Source organism: Rhinopithecus roxellana, chromosome 3, assembly GCF_007565055.1.
Source record: "Rhinopithecus roxellana isolate Shanxi Qingling chromosome 3, ASM756505v1, whole genome shotgun sequence".
NCBI lineage: Eukaryota > Metazoa > Chordata > Mammalia > Primates > Cercopithecidae > Rhinopithecus > Rhinopithecus roxellana.
In genome coordinates, this window is record NC_044551.1 from 90249796 (window position 1) to 90277726 (window position 27931).

Here is a 27931-nt window from a genome sequence, read left to right on the forward strand (position 1 = left end):
GTGAATGGAAGCATACAGCTTCAAAATGAATAATGCTTTTAATAAAATGAAGACTGAGCAAAACTTGGAGAAATGTACCAAATCAGTGATTCCCTGGACTTTGAGATTTTATACACTACTACTAAATTTTGTCCTTAAAAAGGTTGAGGCTGGGCATAGTGGCTCAGGCCTGTAATTACAACACTTTGGGAAGGATCACTTGAGCCCAGGAGTTGGAGACCAGCCTGGACAACATAGCAAGACCCCAGTTTCTTAAAAAAAAAAAAAATTAGCTGGGCCTGTTGGTACTTGCTTGCAATCCTAGCTACTCAGAAGGCTAAGGCAAGAGGATCGCTTGAGTCCAGGAGTTTGAGGCTGCAGTGAACTACGACTGCACCACTTCACTCTAGCCTGAGTGACAGAGTGAGACTCTCAAAAAAATTTAAAAAACAAACAAACAAAAAACAGTAGAAAGCATATAGGATCATGGTAAGAGATAGCATTTATAAAAAAATCAAAGAAATAAAACTTCATGAAAAACTCCCTACCTTGCCCTTTTAATTTTTCTGTGAGGAGATAGCATTGAGAAAATACATGACACTCTGGCCAAATAGCACTCTCTGAGCTAAATATTTAAAATATTAACTACTTAGTAAACCAAATCAGTGTCAGTTACAAATCAAGCAAATTGTGCCTCTTTTTATGAGGATAAATGTAAACGCTCACCTGATTAGTCTCACAACTACTAGCGGTACTGCTATTTGGTACATTTTTAAGATTACCTCCTGAGCATCCAGTTTTCATTACTATGCAAATTAGCTAAGACAAAGCTCAAAATAACTCCAGTTACTTTCCCAAATAGCAGAATAGAAATCAAAAGGATGGAGATTAATCCCATCAATCTTGAGACAAGAAACTGGAAAACACCAAAATAGGAAATTTCATAAATAAGTTTTTTTCATAGATGAAACCTGACTAAAATTTGTTGGATGTGTATATGCCTTCTATCTATGAAAGAATCACTTAAGATCGGTGTCCTACAGTTAGCTCTGATCATGGACACTAACTGGTATGTGTGTGTTTCAATGAAGATACTGTGTTTCATCATACCATGATGGTATACCATTCATTCAAGGAAAATTAAAGTCCCAGGATGCTTTATGAAAACAAACTTCCTGTTAGCAATTCAGTAAGTACCCTTAGCTATGCTGGTACCTAATAATTTACCCAACTTAGGTAAAGAAGTTACCCAGCTAAAGTATGTCTAGGTCTTGTCAGCACAAGTAGTTGACAACCAAGTCCTTACTGTCCACTAGACCTACATCTTGATTCCAGAAGGGAGATTCTCCAAGAATGGGGAATGACGCTCCTGGAGTGCCGGTGTCGCCTCTGCCTCCATATGGCCAGGAACAGGCTGAAGACGGCCTTCTCTCAGGGTTGAGGCCAGGAAGAGCCACCCTGGGATGCATGGCACATGCCAGCTCTTGGGGACCAGAGTCCATTCCCATCATGCAGAGGCCGCATCAGCTACCGAAAAGGATCTTCAAAGTGGGGGGACAAACCAGGCATCCCTGTACAAGTTCCTGTGGATTCCTCATAGTTTCCTCCTTGCAGTGTGCACAAAGGCACCCATAAATGAACGTTAGACTCTGGAACCCTTCATTCTTCATAGAGGAGAGGGACATCCCTGAGTTAGTGAAGCAAATATGTGGTAATTTCCCCGATGGTTCTGACTTGCCTGTTCAGCACAGCCTGTGCGGTCCCTTCTCTTAAATCATTCATGAGGCGAGAACAATCTAGGTTAATCCAAATTCACATGGTGCCCGACATTGTTCCCTTCCTGGCTGAGCCAATTACTCCCACACGTACTACATTTTCTGCTGCATATATAACTTCAAACTACAGCTCAAGTTTTTTTCTTCAGTATGGTAAAATTCAGTGTCATGAACCATGGCCGGGTTAAAATTCTGATTTAAACATTTTGGTGATTACATTTCTGACACTTTTTAATTGCTTCAACACCTAATAGAGTTAGAAAAAAGAAAAATAAATATATAGAGCTCAGACTTTAATTCTCCTACTCTGCAACTCCAAACAAATTCAGAAAAAATGTCTGTTTCATTTATTCAAAAAATAGCAATTTATAGTAATAAATGCTAAACTGGGAGGCTGATTTGATTGTTCTAATCACCAAAAAGCTTAGCTTTTTTTTTTTTTTTAGAAGGGGAAGTGGGAAAGACAGTGAATATATAAAATATTACTTCCACTGAGCACATCTTTCTGCAACAAATGCATGGCATTTAATCAGTAACTATATAAATGTCCCCCATGGTTCACTGAATCTTTTACCACTCCATCACCATCATCCGGCCCCCCAAGCTATTTTGTATATGCAAGGACACACGGGTAATACCCTGGACATTCACCTTCTTTTTTCTTATGTAAAACAGTTGCCTGGTGGTTACTGTTCTTACAGATTTCTTGTATGCTGTGCTTTCAAGCATTAAGAATTCAAATTTGTCTCACTACAGAAACAAGAACCCAAAGTGCCAAAAAGTGATCATAAATACCAATTGAACCCAACGGGTATAATATTTACATAATACTCACTTTCGCCACTTTTTCTTTCCCAGTGAGGTAAGAGCCAGACTATAGGTTACTCCCAAAATACTCAAAGATTTTTTTTTCCTTTTTTATTTAACCATGTGTAATGTAACCCGTAAGAAGAGAACCAGGTTTGTCTGAATCCATTGTGCCATTAATGTCCCTTTGAGAATCAATTCCATTGCACTGGCCTTCACACATTCCACAGGACATTTCCTATATCGAGGCTTTCTAAACTATGAAATTGTTATTCATTACTCTGTGAGCTTTGGAGAATCAAGACATGGAAGAGACATCCTATGATGCATCATGGCATCATGACATTAAATTGTCACCGGGTGTGTACCCAAACCATTAAATGGGACCATGAGATCATAAAAGCCACACTCTTTTGTAGGTAACACAAGGAGGGTCTGGGAAGGTTGGAAGTGACTTAAAAGCCAAACAAGTCACCAGTGGCAAAATCAGGACCGAAATTCGGTCACCATAAAGGCCAGTTCCATGCTTGCTTCCACATTACTGCTATCTCATGGCACAATCCTCAGGTCGCCTTTCCTGGGTCTACCATGAATATAAAAATAAAAGTAGGAGATGGGATAGAACAGAATAACCATTAGTGGTGCCACAATTTACAAACAGGTTTCTATAAGAACCTGTCATTCATTTTTTCCTAGCCTTCAAGATCAAATCTATTGTCTTTTAATGTATGTTATTCAAAATCTTTCTTCTTCTTAAGTAGAATAATTAGTCACATTTTTAGAGGGTGCATATGCAGACACAGTAAGTTTTCAGTTTAACTTCTTCTGAGATAGTTTAGTGACATTGCCCTAGCTACTTTTTTCAACAAATAATGTTCACTTTTTTTTTTTTTTTTAATAGAGGTGGGGTCTCACTATCGTACTCAGGCTGGTCCTCAACTCTTGGGCTCAAGCCATCCACCCGCCTCAGCCTCCCAAAAGTGCTGGGATTACAGGTGTGATCCACCGTGACTGGTCTGTTTTTTACTTCTATCCAAATATATTCAGAAAAATGGCCAATACAGTGCTCTGTTCTCTGATAAAGCAGGTATTGAGAGGGACTAGAGAAGTAAAACAAACAAACAAAACACCCAATAGTCTTTATTACTTCTTTTTAATTGTTTAACTTTATTACTGTTGCACCATTTATACAATTACATATAATTTCAATGCATCCATTGTACATTTTTTTGTTTTTTTATTTGTTTTTTTTTTTTTTCCATTTTCCAATGAGTGGTGTGTTGGTGTCTGTGACACAGAATGGAAGAGAAACTGGAACTGCAATGAACGCAGACTTTTTTTTTTTTTTTTTCATTTCCACTGACCAATAAACAGAACTACAGGTGCACCCAACCACGGACATGCATTAACTCGTCATGAGAAATCTAGGTAGGCTAAGTAGGATGAGAGAATGTTTGTCACTCCCAAAAATATCTGGAGAGGAAGAATGGAGGATTGGCATTGAGATCCATGTGGACAAGCTAAGTGGGCTCTGTCTGAAAGCTGGCATTCATCCACAACATTAAAAAAATATCAAAATAAGAAAGGCTGTAAATTAAAAAGAAAACACAGAAAATACTGCTCTCATAAAGATCTGATTGCCTTGGCACAGGCCCAGTGGGCAGAATCAAACGCATCACTCCCAACTCCCATTGCAGAAGAAAAGCTATTCAACTCTCAGCGGTGGAGGAGTGCATGTGGCGGCAGTTTCAGGTACAAATGATGTACTGCACTTTCAGACGCGATCTTGGAAATCCAGGACTTCTTGGTAAAGTTGACTGAAGGTATATTAGATATTTCCCCACAAAAATACTATTTGGATTCTCCCACCCCCTCCCTCCCTTGATGGGACAACATCCTTTTTTTCCTTGGGCAATACATATCATTACTTCCCATTTGAAACAAGTTAGTATAGGAGAGAGAGAGAGAGGAGAGAGAGGAGAGGAGAGAGAGAGAGGAGATAGAGAGAGATAGTGAGAGAGAGAGAGGAGATTGTTTTAAGTGGTATTATTTTTCCTATAGGCTGTCCTTGTCACTCTTTCACGGCTACGGTTTGATCGGAATTAGCTGCCGGGGCCTCCACCGGCTTGGGCTCTTCTGCGGAGGCTGCGGGGGCCTGGGCCTTGGGTGTGGAACTAGGCGCTTCCGTGGCTGCGGGGGTCTCCTTGGAAGAGGGGGCAGCCTCCGAGCTGCCGGGTTTTGAGTCTGAAGCGGGGGCCCCGTCACTTTTGGTCTCCTGGGCGGCAGGAGCTGCGGGCGCCTCAGTCTTTTTGGGTTCCCCTTCCTCCTTGCTGGGCTCCTCCCCGGCAGCAGGGGCCGCGCTCTCGGCCGGGGCCGCGGCGGCCTCGGCAGCTTTGGGGGCCTCGCCGCCCGCAGCGGGGCCGGGGGCCGCCTGCTCCTGCTCGGGCGCCTTCGGGGGCTCAGCCTTGGCCTCCGCCGCGCCCTCCGTCTTCTCGGGCTCCGCCTTCGGGGCCTCCTCCTTGGCGGCCGCCACGTCCTTCTCGCCCTCCTTCTCCTCGGCCTTGCCCTCGGCGTCCTGGTCGGGCTTCTCCTTGCCCTCCTTGGCCTCGGCGGGCTCCGCGGCCGCTTGGGGCTCGCTCTCCTTCAGGGTCCCCTCCTCTTCCGTCGCCGCGCCCTCAGCCTTCTTGTCTTTGTCCTTGGCTTTCTCGTCGTTCACATTGTAGCCCTTCTTCTTCTTGCTGAGCTTGCCTCCCATCTTGGAGTTCTGGAAGCAAACACAAAAGAAAACAAAATGGGGGTTACGACACAAGTGTGGGGACCACAAAAAGCTGCATTTTGCAAAGCAAGGGGTTCTGGGCCCAAAGGGATGGCATGGTAAACTGTAGTTACGCACAGTTAAGTTCAATTTATTCATGTATTTACTTTTGAGACAGGGTCTCGCTGTGTTACCCAGGCTGGAGTGCCATGGTGAGATCTCGTCTCACTGCAGCCTCCACCTCCTGGGCTCAGGGGATCCTCCCGCCTCAGCCTCCCGCACAGCTGGGCCCACAGGTACACCCACCATGCCCGGGTAATCAGTTAAATTATTATATTACACTGTTATTACACAATTGAAAGTAAAAAAAATTAAAAATCCAAAACATTAAGGAGCTCAGTTAAGTGGGTTCTGCCATAATTTTAAATGAGTTTTTAAAACAACGAGTCAAGAATATTAAGGAGCTCAGTTGTGGAGCTTCTAATCATAGTCAGTTGAGGGAATAAGCTGAGATCAAAGAATCCGTGATTAGAGGCAAAGCTTGTCAACCCTTGAGAGGAGGAGCACTATCTGTTTCTCATCTGCCATCCCATGTCTGATGCAAACACCAAGCGTGGAACAGGCGTGTGCAGCATGGCAGGGGCAGCCATCTTAGACCCAGGCTAGAGCTACAGAAAGGCGACGCAATTTTAAAATGCTTGCTGGAGAAACTGCATAGCTGTAATAAAGCACAAATCACAGATTTCTAGAAAATAATCTCAAACTGCAAACTCTCTCTGCTACATATGTGTGTGTTTTGTATCAGCAAACACATCTTCAAACCGTAAGGTAGACAGGATTCAGTCTTATCTTCTTACCAAGCAGGGGCAGTTATGAAAACGCCAGTGTCTCCTGCTGGCTGTGTCTGACATAAATTCATTTCAAGGTATTTTCAGCTTAAAAAAAAAATAGTTCCGTAGGAACATAAAATTGTTCTTCATTATCAATTTCCTGGTTACAATTCAAACTATAAATGCGCGTTCAATGGTCATTAACAACCGTCTTGGGGCTGCTGCTTTCATTCTGGCACAAGAAACCCTATTTGTATTTGAATCTTGAATTTCTCTCCACTGAAAACCAAGCATTAAACCAGATAAATAATAAATTATAAATTTATAAATAATAAATTTCTTCCAGAACCATGGCCATAGCTAAACAGGCTCTTGGTGTCTTTTTTTTTTTTCCTTCAAGTCCATTTTTCTGTCACCACACATCAGTGAAAACCCGCTGAAATGTTGCTTTTGCAAAGAAAATTGGTTGCTTTTCCTGGATGAAGCATGGCAGAAATCACATTATACTATCCTCCTTAGTCCCACAAATGAGAAAAGCCCAGGAGAAGGCGTCAGCCTCGCACTAGACCCCAAGGGAGGTTAGAAAGAGCAGGGGGGACCACCTGGTTTTGCCCAGGTCAGGTCCACTGGCAGAACTGTACACACTCCTTTGCCAGCTTTGCAAATATACACATCCCTCATTTAGAAGAGAAAGATTTGCTGTTTATTTATGACCTCCTTGGAATCAAGATTCGTGACAGTAAAAAGTCGAGTTTCGGCTGGAAGAAAATGATTCTTCAGTCAAAATTTTTCTCACCGCTCTATATGCTAATTTATCTGGAATGACTTCAGTAGATGGGGAAAGAGAAAAGCAATAAACTGAAATTTGACTAAAATACTATTTATATTCTCAAGAAAGGTCTTTATGATGTTACCTAAGATTCTTACATGTCCTTCTTTTTAGAAAAGGGAGGGGCAATGAGTCATAACCTGCTTCAGACAGGCTCTACTGGATTTAACTTTTGATTATTTCTCCCTCAAAAGGAGAAACACACATATGTGGCGAAAAATACAATTAAATATACTTTCATCCTATAAGCAATCACACAGCAGTACATGAAAATATAAAGAAATAAACTGGATCATATTTTAAATTGTAGTTTATAACTCTTCCATAGAATTCTTGTCAGTATGCACAAATGGCCTATACCAAATATAATTTCAGCTCCAATATTTCAAGATACATTTGGGTCCCTTAGGTTGAGCTAAATAAGAAACAGGAAACCTAACAGGTCTGCCTTTAGGATCTTCTCTCAATCCAGTAATAGAAACCCATACACCAACTTAGAAATTACAGACGCTAAGATAAAGTGCAAACATAGGGGGTACTGTCAGCATAACATGGGTGCTGCTTTCCGACACCAACAGCATGAAATTCTATACAGCAATCCCCAGAGGTTTACAGTCATGTTGGGTTACAAACCTAAAATCTGAGTTACTAAAATTGGCTTCTCTGACACACAGTTAAGGCCACATTCGAGTCTTTGTTTTATGCCCAGCTGCGATTTGTTTCTGGGTCAAAAATGAACACACATAATCAAGTTATAAGTAAGAAAGTATGTCTCAATCCAGTTTGTTTTTCAAATAAAGGTAACAAACGCCCCTGGCGTTTTGCTAATTTACCTCTACTGGTTATATTGAGGTATCAGAGGGAGGCTCATAGGACCCACCTGAACTCTGAAAAGGCAGGATTGTCTCATTATTTCCCAAGACCATATGGGTGAAGACCTTGCTTACAACATCTATTAACTGTTTCCTAGGTATCAAGCACAATCCTACTCACAAATATATTACATACAATATGTAATCTCAACAGCACCATGGGGTAGTATGCTATTCATTCACCTTCTTCTTTTACCCATAAGGAAATCCTACTAGCTGAGTTCGTGGAGCTGTACTGCAAGCGAAGGCCAAGTCCAACAAAATTCTGTAAGGCAGGAAGGCACCAGAGAGGGGGTAGAAGGAACTCCGCTGAGAAGCCGGCAACGGGGCAAAGCTATCAGCCCAGTAATGTTACACACCTGGGTTACAAGGATGGTGCCACCTGGGGTAGCTCAGAAGTTGAGGGAATAAGGAAGAAATTCAGTATTTCGAGTATCCTCTGCCTCTCAACATTTCATCTTCCTATTTGCCAGAGGAGCTTTTTACCAAGAGAAAGCAATGAGCACACAGTTTAATGATTTCATTCCTTTCTTTCTTTTCTCTTTTTTTTCTTTTAGACAGAGTCTCAGTCTGTCACCTAGGCCGGAGTGCAGCAGCAGCACGATCTGGGCTCACTGCCACCTCCGCCTCCCAGGGTCAAGCAATTCTCCTGCCTCAGCTTCCCAAGTAGCTGAGATTACAGGAGTCTGCCACCACGCCCAGCTAATTTTTGTATCTTTAGCATAGATGAGGTTTCACCATGTTGGCCAGGCTGGTCTTGAACTCCTGACCTCAGATGATCCGCCTACCTCGCCCTCCCGAAGTGCTGGGATTACAGGTGTGAGCCACCATGCCCAGGCGATTTCACTCATTTCTGTTACTTCTAATTTTGAAAGAAATCATTTGGTACAGAAAGTTAGATATTGGAACTTCTAAGATTAAAATAAAGCAGTTAAAAAAAAATACAGCAACAGGTAATCCATGCTGAAAGTCACTAAACCAAAGCTCTACTGAAAGGGCCGAGACTGACTTTGCATTTCTCCACAATTAGGAAATTCACTAGAAACTGAGCAGCACAGCAACAAAATTCAGACCAATGCTGAATGCACTGACCTCAGCTCTATGTGTTTATGTATTAACCAAACACTAAAACTGACCTCTGTTATGACATCTCAGAAAAAAGCAAATTCTGAAGCTGTCCTTTAAAGACTGGGTGTGGTGGCTCACACCTGTAATCCCAGCACTTTAGGAGGCCGAGGTGGGTGGACCACTTGAGGTCAGGAGTTCAAGACCAACCTGGCCAACATGGCAAAACCCAGTCTCTACAAAAATTACAAACATTAGCCAGGCGTGGTGGTGCGCACCTATCATCCCAGCTACTCAGGAGGCTTGAACCCGGGAGGCGGAGGTTGCAGTGAGCCGAGATCAGCCACTGCACTCTGGCCTGAGCAGCAGAGCAAGACTCTGTCTCAAAAAAAAAGCAAACAAAAAAGCTGTCCTTTAAAGAAAACTCGATGCCACAAGGGCCAAAATGACAGGCTTACCGATTAATATTGGCATAGAAAATAACCATAAACAGTAGGAGAGAGAGGAATTTCACTGAGTTTAATCTGGTAAATATTGGACAAGAACTGAATTTCAAGGAGACTTTGGACATTGGGTCATGGCAGGGTATAAAAATCCCACCTCCACAGCACATCCACCCAGAATCCTTGGGCAAGTTATTTAATCTCACTGTTCTTTCGTTTCCTTTAAAATAATTTTTTTTATGTCAATTTCATGGGAATTTAATGTGAGGCCATGTGAGTACAACATTTTACATTTCCAGGGCCTGCAAAAATGTTAGTTCCTTGCCCCATCATTTAATTTGAAAATTCTTAGATAATTCTTTGCTTGTAAACTCCAACAGAATAGTTAGAACACAGGTTCCACACACCAAGTTCTAGAATCAGGAATCTGAAGCACCACAATGAAAAGAACATTTAACATCTTTTTAAAATGTTTAATGTTATCAGAAAGATGTTTGGTATATGTGTTCCATGCATGCCCCTGCTGGTTCTAGTTGCAAAAGAAGTTTTTACAGTTATCTGTTGTCACCATACTGTAAAAGTAAAATCTCTACTTCTTAGATCTGAATATTCTACCTACTTAAGATTAATATTTTACCTGTTAAATATGTTAACAGTCCATTCTACCAAGAAATCAGTTTCTACACAGAGATTAAAAACCAGATTCGTTATTTCCACTCCTCCCAGTTAGAACGAGTATTGGAGTGATCAGAGAAACAGAAGAGGGGGCTGTTGCGGTTGCTCATGCCTGTAATTCCAGCTCTTTGGGAGGCCGAGGTGGGCGGATCACCTAAGGTCGGGAGTTCTAGACCAGCCTGACCAACATGGAGAAACCCCGTCTCTACTAAAAATACAAAATTACCCAGGTGTGGTGGTGGTGCATGCCTATAACCCCAGCTACTTGGGAGGCTGAGGCAGGAGAATCGCTTGAACCTGGGAAGTGGAGGTGGCGGTGACCCCAGATTGCCCCATTGCACTCCAGCCTGGGCAACAAGAGCAAAACTCTTGTCTCAAAAAACAAAAATAAAGAAACAGAAGAAATGTAATTCCATTTTTTGCTGTCCCCTCACCACCTCTTCATCACTTGGTCCAAGGAAACAAGAGAAAAGTGTTTTGATCACCAAGATGGAAAAGGAATCCCAATTCTTTTACTCATTTAATGCCTCAAATTTCATATGTAAAGGGCAAAAACCTGGTCTGCACCTTATCTTGGCTAATAAGCTAAACACACTATGTTTATGAGAGAAGCTAACACTGTCAAATATCATTTTGTTTTGCCACTTCCAACAGAAGAATATTGTTCTTTTATCATATGTCAAATAGCTTAATAAAGATACTAACTTACATCTTTAAAATCCCCCACAACTATCTTGTGACTAGTTTTATTCCCTTCCACCTTATAAAACCAAGCCTCCATGTAATTAATCTCATCTGGCTAGAAACAGATATTCTGGAAGAAATGTGCTAAAGTTCTGCTTTTTGGTGAAGACAGAAGAGAATGTGCTATTTGAGTACCATGAGTTGATCAGAGCAACCTGGGCTGGAAAGCAGGAAAATCAGAGGGAGGCCTGGAAAGGTCAGAGGGAGGGTTGGAGGTGATTAGTCATCACATCAGCCTGGTCCTTTTTTGCCTTCACCTGCCAGGAAACTCAAAAAGCATTTGCATCTGTGGAATACATACCTATCACCTTCTGAGTCTCACTTCCTATAACTGATGTTAGCTTAGACTACACACTCAGTCCTGACACAAATCTTTCTTTTCTTATTGGCAGCAAATCCTGTTCCCTAATAAATGAAAGCATACATTTAAGAACGTTCGTGAAACTTCTAAAGACGAGTTTCTCTAACTTCTTTATGCCTAGGAAGGCACATAAAAGAGCAACTTCATCGCTAGGTGGTCAAGGTAAGGCGAAGCTTTTTTGTTTGCTTTTGTCCTCAGAGACAACTACACTTTAGTTTCTTCAGAGGACCTGGTTAAAAAATAAATAAAGAAAAATAAAGAACGAACATATGGCCTAAAAAATAGGTTTTAATTCTTCCTCCAAAGCAAATTAAAACAAGTCTATTGAGTCTTAGAGCTAACAAGTATTTCTTATTTTACAGAAGAAAATCCTATTTATAAGATTAACATTCAACTTTATAGAAGGAAAAAAATGTGGTCCTATGCATTGCTATAATAGGAAACCAAAAAAACAAAAACAAACAAAAAAACCCAGTAAATTGGTTCTTACTATTGAAAGCTTAAATTTAATATGAAAATTTCTTTGGGAGAGTAAAGGTAAGAAATAATTTGAAATCTGATGTTATAATGAAGACACTCTGTAATAAAGACAATCTCCTCTAGCAAGTTTTCCAATTGCTTGTTCCTTTTTCTCCAGGAAGCCTGTCAGGGAACACAGAAGATACTCCTTATCCATTCAAATCTTCTGCTGTGTTTATTTTGTACACAGAATTCACAGGATGCACTGGGTCCAAATCCCTTCTGTACACGCTTCATAGCTAAGAATTTCACTAAACCACCACAGTTCTTACAAACTGTAATAGGATCCCCTCTGTACACACTTAATAGTAAATAATTTCACTAAACAACCATGATTTGGCTGCTGACATGACCAGCTCATCCAGAACTTTCCTAATACATACTTACATTTTTTCTTACCTTAAACCATTCCAATAGCACAGCCTACTGTATTAAAATTCAGTCTTTCAGTTTGAGAAAATAAAGGTGGAAGAGTAGATAGCAAAATGCCATATAAGAAAAAAATAAATTATGAAATATTTTATTTGTTTGACTTGTGTCAAAAACAAGCCACCTAGCACTCAGTATGAAGTGTGCTAAAAATGGTAGGTGTGCTGGGGGTTGGTCTCCACTGTCAACAAACTGCTATGAGACTCAGTGATTACCCTCTGGATCTCAAATTTCCTAATCAGTAAAACAAAGATACTTAAAGAGCATTCTCTTTCTAGGGGGGAAAATAATTTTATGAATGCTTCTGGCCCTAAATAAAATGCAATGCAAGATTTTTAAAAAAGTGGTATTATCAATAGAGTTCAATATATCTGCTAATCACTATCATAAAAACATATCATCTTATACCCTAAAGATTAAATTGACAACCAGCTGCTATTACTATGATTGGATGTCTTCATACATCATTTCAATATGTGAAGTTTGCTGAAAATTAGAAATAAAAAAATGATTTTAAAAAGCAAAAAAACAAAAAGGGGGGGGGGCGCTGGGAGCAGTGGCTCATGCCTGTAATCCCAGCACTTTGGGAGGCCAAGGCGGGAGGATCACAAGGTCAAGAGTTCAAGAGAAGCCTGGCCAACATGGCAAAACCTTGTCTCTACTAAAAATACAAAAATTAGCCAGGAGCAGAGTGGCATGTGCTTATAATCCCAGCTATTTGGGAGGCTGAGGCAGGAGAATCGCTTGGACCCGGGAGGTAGAGATTGCAGTGGGCTGAGATGGTGCCACTGCACTCCAGCCTGGGGCCTGGCAACAGAGCAAGACTTCATCTCCAAAAAAAAAAAAAAAAAAGGCAAAAAATTACAAATAAAAATGGTAACATGACATCCAAATATTTATTAAAGCATAGAATGTTTTTTAATGTTTTCAACTATATTTAGAAAATATTTTCAGAATCATGTGTCAACTCTGTAAGGAATGAGTCAGGATGGAATGGCTCACTGAAGACATCTCAGATAGAGTCATAACTGTCAGAAAAGCCAGATTTCATCAGCTTCGCTCACGCAGAACTAGTTCACAGTGCCCTGGTTGTGGAAGACACTTGATTGTTTCCCCTTTACCTACTTTGATGGGTCATCTGCCAACCAATGGTGGTCCTGCTTTGCAAGACCTGCCCTGTGCCCAAGCTATTTGAGCAAGCATGCTTCCTGAAAATAACCAAACTGTCTTTTCCTTTTATGCGATGCTAAGTAATATCAGCCTACAGATACTTTAAATTATCCTTTCAAATACAGTTTAAATCGGTCTCACAAGGGCTAATCACAATTCTCGAAAACTAATGTGATATTCCGTTTAGTGTCAAGTAGAAATGTTGAGAAAAACAAAGTGTGAAAAGTTCTCAGGCCCAAATTTCTAGCACAATACAACCACTTACAAAACCAGGGTATATCACCATTTTTACAGAGCTATCCACAGGCAACAGTTTGAAAGATTATGTTTGGAGTTCCTGCATTGGGAACGAGTTCCAGGTCAGATACAGCTTTTTTTTTTTTTTTTAAAGACAGAATCTCGCTGCTGTCACCCAGGCTGGAGTGCAGTGGCGCGATCTCGGCTCACTGCAACTTGCACCTCTCGGTTCAAGTGATTCTCGTGCCTCAGCTTCCTGAGTAGCTGGGATTACCTGTGCACCACCACACCTGGCTAATTTTTGTATTTTTAGTATTTTAGTAGAGATGGGGTTTCACCATGTTGGCCAAGCTGGTCTCAAACTCCTGACCTCAGGTGATTCGCTTGCCTCAGACACCCAAAGTGCTGGGATTACAAGCATGAGCCACCATGACCCGCCCCAGATATAGCTTTTAATGCCAACTTTAGGAATATCAACAAGGAAGTCATGGTGAATTCAAACACAATAAGCCGAAGATTCATTACTCTTATATGAACAAGAGCAAGAGTGAGAATGAGCTAAGGAGGGAGGGAGACAAAACAGAGCAAGCAAGAGAGGGACAGGTGGGGAAGGAACAGAGATAACGCCTCTCATTTTGAATAAATTCTCTTTTCATCCTCCTTAAAACTGTTTTTTCTGAAAATCTACTCCCCCACCAGACATAATCTTTTTCTGCATTTTTAGCTTATGGAAATTGAAGCCACATATACTGTTTCTTAAACTTCTCTTCTAGCAGGACACTGTCAGAGGCACACCAGAGTGAAAATTTCCCACACTGTAGGATTTAAATCGTATCTCCATTCTGCCCTAAAGTGACAGCAACGGTGTATGAACTGGGAATCCCAAGTGGGTGGTGTCCCTTGCTCTCTGATGCTGCCAGAGGAACCCAATTTGACCAACAACTGCTGTGGCAAGTGGGGTCACTGAGCTGACCTGGTCTTCAGCAGGACTTATTATGTCCTTAATAGAAGACACTTCTACCCCTTGCAGTGACTAAGGGTTCTCAAATCCCTTTGCTGGTATCAAGTGAAAACGCATGCGTCAGTCCTGCTGCCTATGCATTCTTTGGGTTTGGGTCAAGACACCTGCAGTATTTAAAGACACATAAAGGCACAACCCTATATATCAGAATGGTATCTAATTCACATTTGAGCTGAAAGTTGTTCTAACAGCTTTCCAATGAAATGTGAGCTTTCGGAGAGCTATCATTTATTACTTCCTTTCTTTAGTCTTTTAAATAGAACACTGATTAAATAGGTTGTTTGGACATAGGAGAGCAAGAAAGGGAGACATGTTGGCTCAAAAGGACTATCAAGTAGGAAAAACAATAGTGTTACCATTACCACCTTTAAGAGGATTTCAGTGCTTTGTGGCACGTCTAAGTGATGACATGGCATCAGGCTTCCAAAAGATGCCCTCTAGAGACCAGGGTCATCCAAAGAGCTCTCAAGAGCCCTTCTGCATTTTGATGGCAAGCAAAATCATTGGTAATTAAATGCTAATGCTTATCTCAGCCTACATACTTAATTTTAGAAGGTTTGATATTCAGACGCTCACCATTTGTGGACTGCTGAAACTTCATTTCAGTAGCACTTTGTTGGTTATATCCATTACTTAATATGTTATCCAAGACTTTGCATTAAATGGGTTTTTGGATGAAAAATTTAAGTCCCCAATATACCATTGCCCTTCTTCAGAAAATGCAACCTTGCACAATGACACAATTTCCAGGAGTTATCCACCCCCAGGCCAAGGGGGTTACATGCACTGTGTCCTTCCCATAATTACCACATACTCCACGACATCTCCAATTTGATTTTTCATTAACACGATTTTACATTTACGTTGCTCTGTCAATGGACAACAACATGGTTCTGTAATGTAATAAGAATCATTAGCATGCATTAACTGCTAGATAAAATAAGAAAATGATATCAAATTTCTCCACATGATCTGAAAGTTACTATGTTCACTACTTTACATGCCATTCCTATTTATATCTTCTTTCCCTGGATTATGATAATATCTAAGCACTTCCTATATAGGGCAGTTTGAATCATACAAAGGTCCTATCCACTACAAAGTTTTCTACTTTGAAAATGCAAATTTGGGCCGGGCGCGGTGGCTCAAGCCTGTAATCCCAGCACTTTGGGAGGCCGAGACGGGCGGATCACGAGGTCAGGAGATCGAGACCATCCTGGCTAACACGGTGAAACCCCGTCTCTACTAAAAAAATACAAAAAACTAGCCGGGCGCGGTGGCGGGCGCCTGTAGTCCCAGCTACTCCGGAGGCTGAGGTAGGAGAATGGCGGGAACCCGGGAGGCGGAGCTTGCAGTGAGCTGAGATCTGGCCACTGCACTCCAGCCTGGGCGACAAAGCAAGACTCCGTCTCAAAAAAAAAAAGAAAATGCAAATTTGGATTTATTACCATTTCATCTAGAACCAGAGGAATAAAGTTATTAAGGATGAGATCAGACAGATGATAATGGAGAAGATGGCTCCAAGTCTATAGCAAAACCCAACATAAATATGCAACAATATGTGTCAGAGACTGGAGTGTTATTTCTGGTTTGATTGCAGCTTCATCATGCAATCAAGACAAGAAGTCATCTCCTTTTCATTCTGTTTCCATCTTATAACCAGAAAAAAATACATCTGCTTACAAAGATGCAGAGAACGAATCAAAGTTTCATGACAAAGTTCAGTACGTGGCTGCAGCATATTAACTGTGTACCCTTGAACAAGCAACTATCATCTACTAATTCAGAGCTGCAAATGTTAACAAGGATTATATACCAGCCAATTCACTAACAATTTTTTTTTAGGTAACACATAAACTTACAACTGAGTTGCATCTACATGCAAATCCATCACCAACAAGTTGGGTTTATAATTATGCAAGTGAAAAGAATGCAAGTTATTGGTCAAATCTACCTGAAGCAAATGTTGGAATAAGAGGGAAAAAATTCTTTTTTATATAAAGAAAAGATTTTTTTTTTTTTTTTTTGAGACGGAGTCTTGCTCTGTCGCCCAGGCTGGAGTGCAGTGGCCAGATCTCAGCTCACTGCAAGCTCCCCCTCCCGGGTTTACGCCATTCTCCTGCCTCAGCCTCCGGGTAGCTGGAACTACAGGCGCCTGCCACTGCACCCCGCTAGTTTTTTGTATTTTTTTAGTAGAGACGGGGTTTCACCATGTTAGCCAGGATGGTTTCGATCTCCTGACCTCGTGATCCGCCCGTCTCGGCCTCCCAAAGTGCTGGGATTACAGGCTTGAGCCACCACGCCCGGCCTATATAAAGAAAAGAATTTACAAAGAATAAAAAAGCACAACACATACAAAATATTTTCAATACTATCAGAAGAAAGAAATCTAAAATATTTATGTCCAGCAATTTCTATTTCCAACAAATGACTGGCACTTTTCTTTTAAAAGGTTGAAATTTTTATTCTAAAAGAGGAAAGTGAAATAAAAGTAATGTAGCCCATGTGTATTTTTAGTATTCCAACCAGTATGTGCTCTGTCGCAGTGACTTGTCAAGTCTTCAGTGCCTGGTGGCAATTTCCATTGTTGAAATTATTGTTGTCAGTGTCCGATTCAGCCAAGGCTCATACTTAGCAATTCTAATAACATCCCCATCATTTAGAGGATGCAGATGTCCTCTAGGGAGAGGACACTATCTTAAGAGCTGCCAACCCATGTCTAAGTTTCTAGGTAAACCTTTGAAATATCATAAGTAAAAATTTAGAGAAAACATTCAAGACAATTTATTACCTTGTCACAATAAAAATGTTCATCAGTGTAAAAAAGTATGATAAAGAAATGCAACAAACTTGAGGAAACAAAGTACACATACGCAGAGAAGCACACACTCACGCTCCTACAACCAAATTTTCCCAAAGAGGTGATTCAGATGAGTTCGATCTACAAAATCAGAAAGTCCCTAATACAAAAGAAGCTGAATCACAAGAAACCCCTCCATTATTCTTCATGAAGCCCAGTCTAGCCCTACACACACACCGGCACAGCGTCTTTGGGGATCTTTCGTGAAAAATCCAAAATGCATAAACATCTGAGGTGAGAGATGTTCATTACTTTAATTTTATCTTTCCACATTTTATTCAAAAATTGTAATACCAGGTGGGGTGCAGTGGCTCATGCCTGTAATCCCAGGACTTTGGGAGGCCGAGGCAAGAGGATCACTTGAGCCCAGGAGCTTGAGACCAGCCTGGGCAAAACAGTGAGACCTTGTCTCTTTTAAAAAAGGAAAGAAAAGAAATGTTAAAAAATATATATATATAATACTACTTTGTACCCCATAAAGATACACAATGAGACTCTGTCACAATATAATTTGTAGAAGTCAACATCCAGAGTGATCTCAATGAGTCTAGAAAAATAGACTTGATCGGGGCGGGGCGCAGGGACTCACGTCTGTAATCCCAGCACTTGGGGAGGCGGAGGTGGGCGGGTCACGAGGTCAGGAGATCGAGACCATCCTGGCTAACATGGTGAAACCCCGTTTCTACTAAAAATACAAAAAATTAGCCAGGCACGGTGGCGGACTCCTGTAGTCCCAGCTACTCGGGAGGCTGAGGCAGGAGAATGGCGTGAACCCGGGAGGCGGAGCTTGCGGTGAGCCGAGATGGCGCCACTGCACTCCGGCCTGGGCGATAGAGCGAGACTCCGTCTCAAAAAAAAAAAATAGGTTTGATCTTAGTGAGAAAATATCTTTTTGAACTGTGCGCTAGGTGTAAGACGTGACAGGGAACATGAGTGAGTGAAGAGCCTACTCTAGCAAGAGGGAGAAGACATATGAAGACAATTAAAATATAAATGAGAGTAAGTCAGGCGCTATCAGGAGAAGGAAAAGCAACGATTTCACCGGAAGAGATGACGATTAGTTGAGATCAGGATCAGAAAGGTTCATAGAGAAGGTAGAATCTGAGACAGTAGAAATATAAAAAATACTTATTCATATACACTCAGCATAAGACTGTTTTGATACTTATCTTTACACATATCGACTCATTAGCTATCTCATCAGTTTTACAAGGGAGAAATTATTACTATCCCCACTTTAGCATGAGGAAACTAAGACACATAGCAGGTACATAACTTACCCAGGATCAACCAACCAGTTATCTGTGGAGGTGTGAGGTGAATACAGGCACTCTGGCTCACTCACCCAGGTTAACCTTAAGGTCTCTTAGCCATCATGATAAGTTGCCCTGAAGAACAAATAAGCTTTCTGCAGACGAGGATGCGGAAATGCGAAGTGTTTATGTCAAAGGGAACAAAGAGGAAATGTCCAATTGAGATTATCAGAAAACCCTATTGATATTTAAGAGGAAGGAGAGGACTCTCATATACTAGGAGTAAGAAAAGATAGACTCTAAATCTATAAAGGTTGCCTCACAGGGAAAATATCTCTACTTAGACGACAGAAAGCAGAGAAACAGCTCTTGTAGGAGTCAGAAAGGAAAAGATTATGTCTCAAAAATCAAAAGAGAAAATTTTACAAAGCAGCTTGGAGGAGGCACATGCTGCTACAAAAAGGTTATGAAAGATGAGAACAGAGATGGCACAAATTGATCCAGTGATGGGCTGTCAACAACGGACCTCAGAATCACTTCGATAAAGGAGTGAAGAAGACACCTGCCTCTTTGAAAGGGCTCACAGAGCACAGAAGGTGCCAGAAGAGAAAGCCACAATGGTCAATACCAAAGAGTGTGGTTAATGGCAGAAATGTGCCATTTTGGCAAGACTTTTATTTGTTTACAAGGATTTGCAAGAACTGAAAATATCTATGGGAAGATGGGATAAGACAAAGGATAAAAATCAAAACTAAAGTGGAAAGTTGAGGGAGGAATCTTGACAGGGCAAAGTTCTGGGAGACTCAGAAAGGCAAGTCTGGATGGTTGTTGAAGCGGAACACTTTGTTATGCAGATGGGGGAGGAGAGAAGCCAATGAGATAAATTCTAAATCTGATGGTTATTCCAACTCAACATGCTCTCTTTTACATGAATATGGTTAAATCTGAATTATTCCAGAGTAATGGCTCCACACGATCTCCACATAGTAAACGTTAGATCATGTGTCTTTGAAATAGTCCTTTACCTTACAAGTGTTTCATTGTGCAGTCACTTACCTTCTTAGTACTCTCTATTACAACACTTAGGATTTCTTAAGTACTGGGAAAAGGGGAGACATTTCAACAACTAAAATGCTGAAGAACTGCCACAGTGACCACTAAACCTGGAGAGGTCTTATTGTGAAACAACGGGTATGCAAAAGTAAAGGCAACAGGCTTGCTGCATTATAAATGGTTTTAGGAGCTTCTGAGATAAGGAAATGCACAGTCAGCATCCACATACGTATTCACTACATAAATGTAAAAAAACAAACCTTAATTATTGAGAACTTCTTATTCTGTCCTTACTATGCAATCTGGTCTTGGTCTTTAGATAAACCATCCATCTTTGGTCATTTATCTAAATAATCATTGCCTAAGCCTTTTAAATTTTATTTATAAAATAGATTTTTAAAAAATTTTTAGAGATGGGGGTCTCACTATATTTCCCAGGCTGGTCTCAAACTCCTGAGCTCAAGCAATCCTCCCACCCTGGTCTCCCAAAGTGCTGGGATTACAGGGGTGAACCACCTGACTAGCCAGGCCTGCTTAACCCTTTTATATTGTTGTATTGTGTTCGAAGTTCTAGCAGTAAAATAGGCTTGCCTGACTTCACTTGAATCTTGACCTAGGGCGTTTCTTCAGTATTTATTCAACAAAAATCTGAGGCTTCAGAACAAGGATTTTGCTTCATGGGTGTTAATGCAAAATGGGTACTTGATAAATATCACAGACTCACTACAGACTGAAACATCTAATTTTCAAATTATAAACTTGTAAGATGAAAGAGTCCATGCTGTAAGTTGGGTTATGTAACTTACCTTTCACTAGCAGTAGAAAAAAATAAATAAGCTAAATTATAATGGAAATTTCCATTGCATTAAATGAGACGTGGTCAAGTTCCAGGCACCATCCATGACCACAAACTCTCTGCCACTGGGACTCATCACATAATTAAAGACCAGAATGCAGAAATCACTGCAATGATATTGTCAAGATTTTTTTTCTTTTGTTACTATGTGCATATTGTAGAGACCAATTTTTAAAGGTGAATCTCCTAATTGATTCTACAAGATTTAACCATAAAACCCTGACTTGATAATGCTAATATAGAGGTGGCAGATAATAGTTAAGCTTCTCCTTGAATGGGAAGGTTGACTGCATAGACACAAATGCAGAGGGTTTTTCCTTCTTTTTTAATACATCCTGCCACATGTAGCAAACACTATCACAAAACATGCATTATTCATTCTCATCAATAGTCTAATATGCTTTTTAGAGTCTGCTGTGTGTTCGCATTGTTATTTATTTGCACTTAAAGGGTGGTCCTTTCAAAAGCCCCAGTTACTGCCGCCTAAAATATGATTTTACATGAATCACCTGCTCTTTTGGTCAATAAAGAGAGTAAGTGAACCACAACCTTCTCAGGAAATGCAAACTGCAGAGATCATTTCTGTTCCATTTCTCTCTTTAATAGACCAGGAAACCAATATATCATATCACCACAACTAACTTAGAATTCTCCAAACAGAACTCAAAATAAGGCACAAGGAAAACATTTAGAGCAGTTGAGATAGTTCTGCTGCTTGTTAATGGACTAGACAGACCATGATGGGCTTGCAGCCATGACAGGCTCGATCAATGTGGCCACCTGACAAAGACAGACTGGTGATTAGGGAGAAGAGGGGAGGCCTGCCTACTCCAGAAATAACTGCAATTTATTTCCTGTAATTCCTGTCTCCAAAAACAAAGGGCTGCTTCACACTTTTTATGACCACCTAAAATTCTTACATATTGACATTTTAATGTACCAATTTTTTTTGGCACCAACAGCAAATGTAGTATTTTTAGTCCTAAAGCTATTTCATATTTTAATGATTTTCAGTGAAAACCATCCTAAAATCCTTTATGTATGTCCTTGACACACCAAACAAAGAATTTGCTTTTTCCTTTGTCATGTTCCGTACTAACAGGGGTTTGGTAAATGTTTGCTAAATTAATAAAAGAATGTATTCAATCCAAAGATGAATAGTATGCTGATATGGTTTGGCTGTGTCCCCACCCAAATCTCATCTTGAACTGGAACTCCCACAATTCCCATGTGTACTGGAGGAACCAGGTGGGACGTGATTAAATTATGGGGGCACGTATTTCCTGCACTGTTCTTGTGATGGTGAATGAGTCTCACGAGATTTGATAGTTTTAAAAACGGGAGTTCCCCTGCACAAGTTCTCTTTCTGCCTGCTGCCATCCATGTAAGACATGACTTGCTCCTCCTTGCCTTTCACCTTCCCCCATGATTGTGAGGCCTCCCTAGCCATGTGGAACTATAAGTCCAATAAACCTCTTTGTTTTGTAAATTGCCCAGTCTTGGGTATATCTTTATCAGCAGCATGAAAATGGACTACTACATATGCACTGTGCCATTTCCAGATTCTACTGCCGTGTTGAGTTCAAACAGCAGGGTGTGACTTTCAATGACATCTGTCAGCTGGCCCCTCCTTAAAAATTCAAATGTATCTCCCCAGATTTCTCAAGCAAATGCTTCACCCCAAATTGTCCATGCTCATTTTCTGCTCCACACTTTTGCCTTCTTCAAATTCAAGCCTTTTAGCTACCCAAGAAAACAGGCACTGAGCCACAAGACAACACCCAAGGTGTGAATCCCAGAGGGCTGTGACATTTAAAAACATAACGGAGGGTATTTGTTCCCACCCGTGGAATTCCAGAGATGATGCATTTCATCCCCAGACTCAAGGATGAAACACAAACTAGAATTCAATACCAACTGCCCCTTACTCATGATGTGACTCAAAACAAAGTCACTTCAACCTCTTATTTGCCAGTATTTCTGTATAATGTGTCTAATAGTAGGAGTGAAATTTATGTATATAGGAATCATCTGAGAAGCTTGTTAAAAATACAGATGGGGGGAGTGTTATCTCTTTCCAGAGAGATTAATTAGTGGGCTCAGAATGAGTCCTAAGAATCTATTTTCTACCAAGTTGACCAGGTAACACCGAAACAAGTAGTGCAGGGGCCGCATGTTGAGAAATACATATACATAGCATTTGTAGTGACTTTGAATCAACGAATGCTTTTGCATCATCTGTAAAATCTGAAACATGAAAATCCCAAAGACCAGTGTGATTACTGCTGGTTACAAAGCTAAAAACAAGCACGGCAGAAAACCTCGCCAGGTCTAACTGAGAAGTGAGCGTGCACAAAACAGGTGGTATTGACCCCAGTGAAATCTCATCAGCTATAGAGATGTACTGCCTTTGAGTTATCTTTGCTACCAGAGCCATAAATAAATTAGAATGACCCAGGCTTACTCTCCCTATCAGAATTTCCCCAGCAGCCAACTGCCATCTTGTTAGTACCATAGTTTAGCCAGAGGAGGCAAGATATAAGCAGCCTGTATGGAAAAGCAAGAGCAGTGTGAGTGATTTCAAGAACCCTGCGATGCCAACACCAGGCCCTGGGCAGTCCCCTTGCTACCCCAGACGCTCCTGTCACTGGCGGGGGAAACACAGGAACAGTGCTGTTTGGCTCTGTAAGCTTCTTTCTTACACAACAAGAGGCTTCCATTGTTTCAAGGTTTACAGCCTGCCCTGTGAGACAATACTGTTTTCAGAAGCCTCCATTTTAAGTAATTAAAGTTCACATTTCAGAAAACAGGTTTTCCTCTTTTAGTTCAAGCAGAACTTTGATTGCTTGCCAATAAGTTTTGGATCTTGATCCAATATATTCTGTGGAAAAAAAGCACATAGGCAAGGGGGTGAGAGACCACGTTCAGCTATGTGACCTGGGGCAGGGAGTCAGCCTCAGTGAACACAACTTTGCCTACAGAAGAAAACAGAAGGGGAGGAGGTTGTTAGCATTAAATGAAATATTTGCAGTAAAGGATACAGTTCAGCTCGCCACACACAGTAGGTATTCAGCACATTTTACCTTCCTTTACCTAAAACCATTTCCCAGCTCCATTCATGTAGAATAGAGAGTAACTCTGAATTTCAAGATTAAGTAAAAGATCGGTGGAACCAATTACTATATTCAAAACAAGTAAACAATAGGAATTGATTCAATTACAACAAAAACAATCACTCTTCTTTTTGCTTTGTTTTTTAATCACTCTTTTTAATATTTAAATTCTAGGTTACAGCCTGCAATATCCATTATATAATCTGTAGGTTCTAAGAACAAGTAGATGTTACTAAATCTCACAATGATAAAAACAGCCTCCTCACACTGGTAAAAGATGAATGCCAACCAGGAATACAAGTGCCTGCGTCCACTACAGAAAAATGTCTCCAAGAAACCATCAAAAGGGAGAATGAGCCTTAAAATGTGTTCTAAGTCCCAGAAGAGACTCTGTTTAAAGCAACCTCAGCAGACAGTGTCTGTTCCAAACTATTTCCATCTTACTAGCTTTAGGTTAGGTAGAAAAGTTGTGATAAAGGACCATGTGCCGTATTCTGTTTCACCCAGTTCACCTGTTTGGGGTTCGGTCAAATTATCAGTAAACCTTTTCCCTAGAAATATTTTTTTTCTCCACCCACAGCCATAAAATCCTATATTCAAACACAAAGTAAATAATTACTGGAGATCCGTCCTCAACCTTAGCATGCAATTCAGGCCACAAGTCAGCCACCACTATTTTTTTTCCTATAGGCTTAGAGAATCACTCTCCTTAGAAAAGGAGCCAACATCATTCATCGTACATGATTTTTAAAACTTGAATTTTTAAACAATTTCTGTTCAACTTGGGATTGAGTCTCATTACAGCCACTAAACTAGCTGCTGACATTAAACAAGCCACCGTTCACTTTCCGGGGTTGTTTACTTCATTTGTAATACAGACGACTAGAATCGTATCCTTTATGTCTATAATTTTTAGTTTTTGTATAAACGTGCAGTAATAATGTATACACACGACTAGATTCTATTGAGCACTCAAATTCACTTATTTATTTGAGAAATGACACGAACATCCAGGCACTGCGCTAGAAGCAGGGCACACAAAGGTCGACCCTGACTGCCCATAGATCTTTCCATTCTACATCAGAGAAAAACTATGACTCTTAAAAGGGTCAAAGGTAGCAGAGCCAATGCTAGCCTGTGGGCTAAATTCTGACAGTGTGGCTTAAACAATTTTAACAAGTAAACTACAACAGAAAAATCAATCTATTCTGCAAGAGTTAGAGTAGAAAAGAACTAGGCAGGCTCCTAAATCTTTCCTAATGAAGTTTTCTGGACTCTCCTTGGAATGTCCTTCAAATTGCTTGTGCTCTAAGATATGGGCCAAGGTGGAAGCTGCAAAAAAGTGGGGTGCAGGCAAGTCATGTAGATATCAGACAAATGAGGAGCATGTGAAACCTCAGATGTCAACAGGAGGACACCTCAAGATTCCCTCAGCTGGGTGCAAATTCCTTCTGATTCAAAGGCCAAGTTTCTACCCTACACACTCAGCCCATGGCTCCTTCATGTGGGCATCTGGAGTTCCCTGTCTAGAAGCCTACTCTGGTGTGTAGGACGTTGCTAAATGAAATATACTGGTGACAGCATTAGTCTTAAGCAATCATGAAATTGCAACAGATATGTTTGAGGAAAGGCACAGTATCTCAATAAGAGTCAAATGCAAACATATTGTCTACTTGAAACAGAAGGTGGAAGTGAAAGAGATGTATTTAACATGAGCAAATTTACCTGATTTATACAAGCTGGTGAAATCAGCCTCAGTGAGGATTCTGAATGTTCTATTACTTACGTCCACAGCCAGCCTTGCACCCCCACAACCTCCTACCCTGTAACACCGTCAAGAGGGGTAAGTGATGTGTTACATGTTACAACACTTCCTGATCGACACCAGGCATCCAACATGGGGCAAGAGGTTTCAAAATACACAGTGGCTTCAGATTAGCACAGGTACCACAGATTCCATATGATTCTAACATGTTAAGGAAAATACAGAATAAAAGCTTGGAAAGTAATAGTAAACTATGACTCATGAGTCTGCTTTAATGGGAAAAAAAAACCTAGTGAACTTATTATAGTATTAAGTGGGTAGATTACTATGTCATTAACATGAGATGGAAGGACCTAAAATAGATTAAAAATTGAACCAAAGGGAAGGAGGATTTTTGTTAGAACAGCATGTCCTAGCTCTTGTGAACCTACACCTGTCCCTCACATCTCTAAGATTTCTTCTAAAAAATAAATGGATTGAGCCACTTCATCTCTAAAATTCCACGTATCTCAAACACTAATACAATAAACACCAATATAGAAAGATTTGCAGTCCAAGACAGTTTACATGTTTGGAACAATGGGTCCAAATAAGCAAATAAATAAAATGTTGCCAGTTAGAATAAATGATCATGTAACATGAGGAGGGGAAAATATCAAAGCTACACCTTCCTCAGTTAGAAGAAAGCAGAGGAAGCAGAGGGTGAATTGAAATTATCTACGACCACATGCAAAGAGGGAACATTTACCAAGATACCCGTCAGTCTCAGAAAATTCTTACTTCCTTTGGTGTCAACTGAAATCGTCTGTCCAATGTGGGATCTGTCGCAATAAGGATATCCAACATAGATGGTGCTTTAAGATTTATTCTCGGCCGGGCACGGTGGCTCAAGCCTGTAATCCCAGCACTTTGGGAGGCCGAGACGGGCGGATCACGAAGTCAGGAGATCGAGACTATCCTGGCTAACACAGTGAAACCCCATCTCTACTAAAAAATACAAAAAACTAGCTGGGTGAGGTGGCGGGCACCTGTAGTCCCAGCACTTTGGGAGGCCGAGACCGGCGGATCACGAGGTCAGGAGTTCGAGACCATCCTGGTGAACACGGTGAAACCCCGTCTCTACTAAAAAATACAAAAACTAGCCAGGCGAGGTGGCAGCGCCTGTAGTCCCAGCTACTCGGGAGGCTGAGGCAGGAGAATGGCGTAAACCCGGGAGGCGGAGCTTGCAGTGAGCTGAGATCCGGCCACTGCACTCCAGCCCGGGCAACAGAGCGAGACTCCGTCTCAAAAAGTAAATAAATAAATAAATAAATAAATAAATAAAGATTTATTCTCTCTGTTTTTATATTGGGCCTCTTTTTCTTATTCAAACCTAAAATGTCTTCAGATCAGTCCATACTAAATTTAAGTATTCTAGATGACAGGATTCATACTTTGTAGTGATTCAAAGCTGGGTTCTGCAAATCTTCTCCAATTAAAATCTGATAAATAAATGTGATTATTCAAAAATTGTATTGAGTACCATGATACACTGAAGATCCGTTACAAACTGAATGCTTTTATCAACTTACCTGCCTTTACTCATTCACACAGACTTATTCCGTTTGTAACATAGCTTTGAAAGTGACAGAACTGCATTTCCAAAGAAACTACGCTAAAATCCGGACCATCGTCTAAGTCAGGCAAAAGTGTCTCCCTTTACTTGGAATTACTAATCTTGACTGTGATAAGTCATCCTAATAGATTCATAGCACTCCCCAAACTCAGTCCACAAGCCCCACCTTGTAACACTGCCATGCATGAGTGCAGCTTGCCTGGAAAGGAAAAGGCACTTTAAAAATGAACACAAAAGATTAATTACAATTATGTTAGCAGATATTTGTTTTGTCAATTACAAATAAATGAGAACTAAGGGCTAAAAAGAAGAGAATCTGCTTATGACTATTTGCAATTTAATTATTCTCATTTGTCATAATCAACACTAATTTACCTTCAAGATGCTAAAGTTTTCCTGGTTTGTTCTCTGAGAAAAGAAAAATATTTTCCCTTAAAGATCTAGTCTGGTTCAAATTACCAAAAACTCTCAAGTATAGTACAAATGGAGATTTGTAATCCAAACACATCCTAAATCTATCAACATGCAAGTTCTACTTATAATGCTCTTCCAAAATAGCTATGTACATCTTCTGCATAACACAAATAAAAACACTAGATATAGTAACTAATGTTGAAGGATTTCTCTGTTCCATAAAGCCTCCCAAATGTGTCGGTGGTCTTCTCATCATTGGTGAGTAAAACACATGTAAATTAGTTAGGCTGGGCGTGATGGCTCACGCCTGTAATCCCAGCACTTTGGGAGGCCGAGGCAGGTGGATCACGAGGTCAGGAGATCGAGACCATCCTGGCTAACACGATGAAACCCCATTTCTACTAAAAATACAAAAAGTTAGCCTGGCGTGGTGGCAGGCACCTGTGGTCCCAGCTACTCAGGAGGCTGAGGCAGGAGAACGGTGTGAACCT

At 40.7% G+C, this 27931-nt stretch overlaps 1 protein-coding gene across 1 annotated transcript in view; it reads right to left on the bottom strand.

Annotated features, from left to right (window-relative positions):
• Positions 1–3708: 3708 nt before the first annotated feature.
• Positions 3709–27931, bottom strand: part of BASP1 (brain abundant membrane attached signal protein 1) — a 60727-nt gene continuing 36504 nt past the window's right edge. The window contains exon 2 of the mRNA XM_010356337.2: positions 3709–5325. Coding sequence (XP_010354639.2) covers positions 4633–5316 — 684 coding nt within the window. The 5' untranslated portion in view covers positions 5317–5325 and the 3' untranslated portion in view covers positions 3709–4632. The remainder of the gene's footprint in view (positions 5326–27931) is intronic.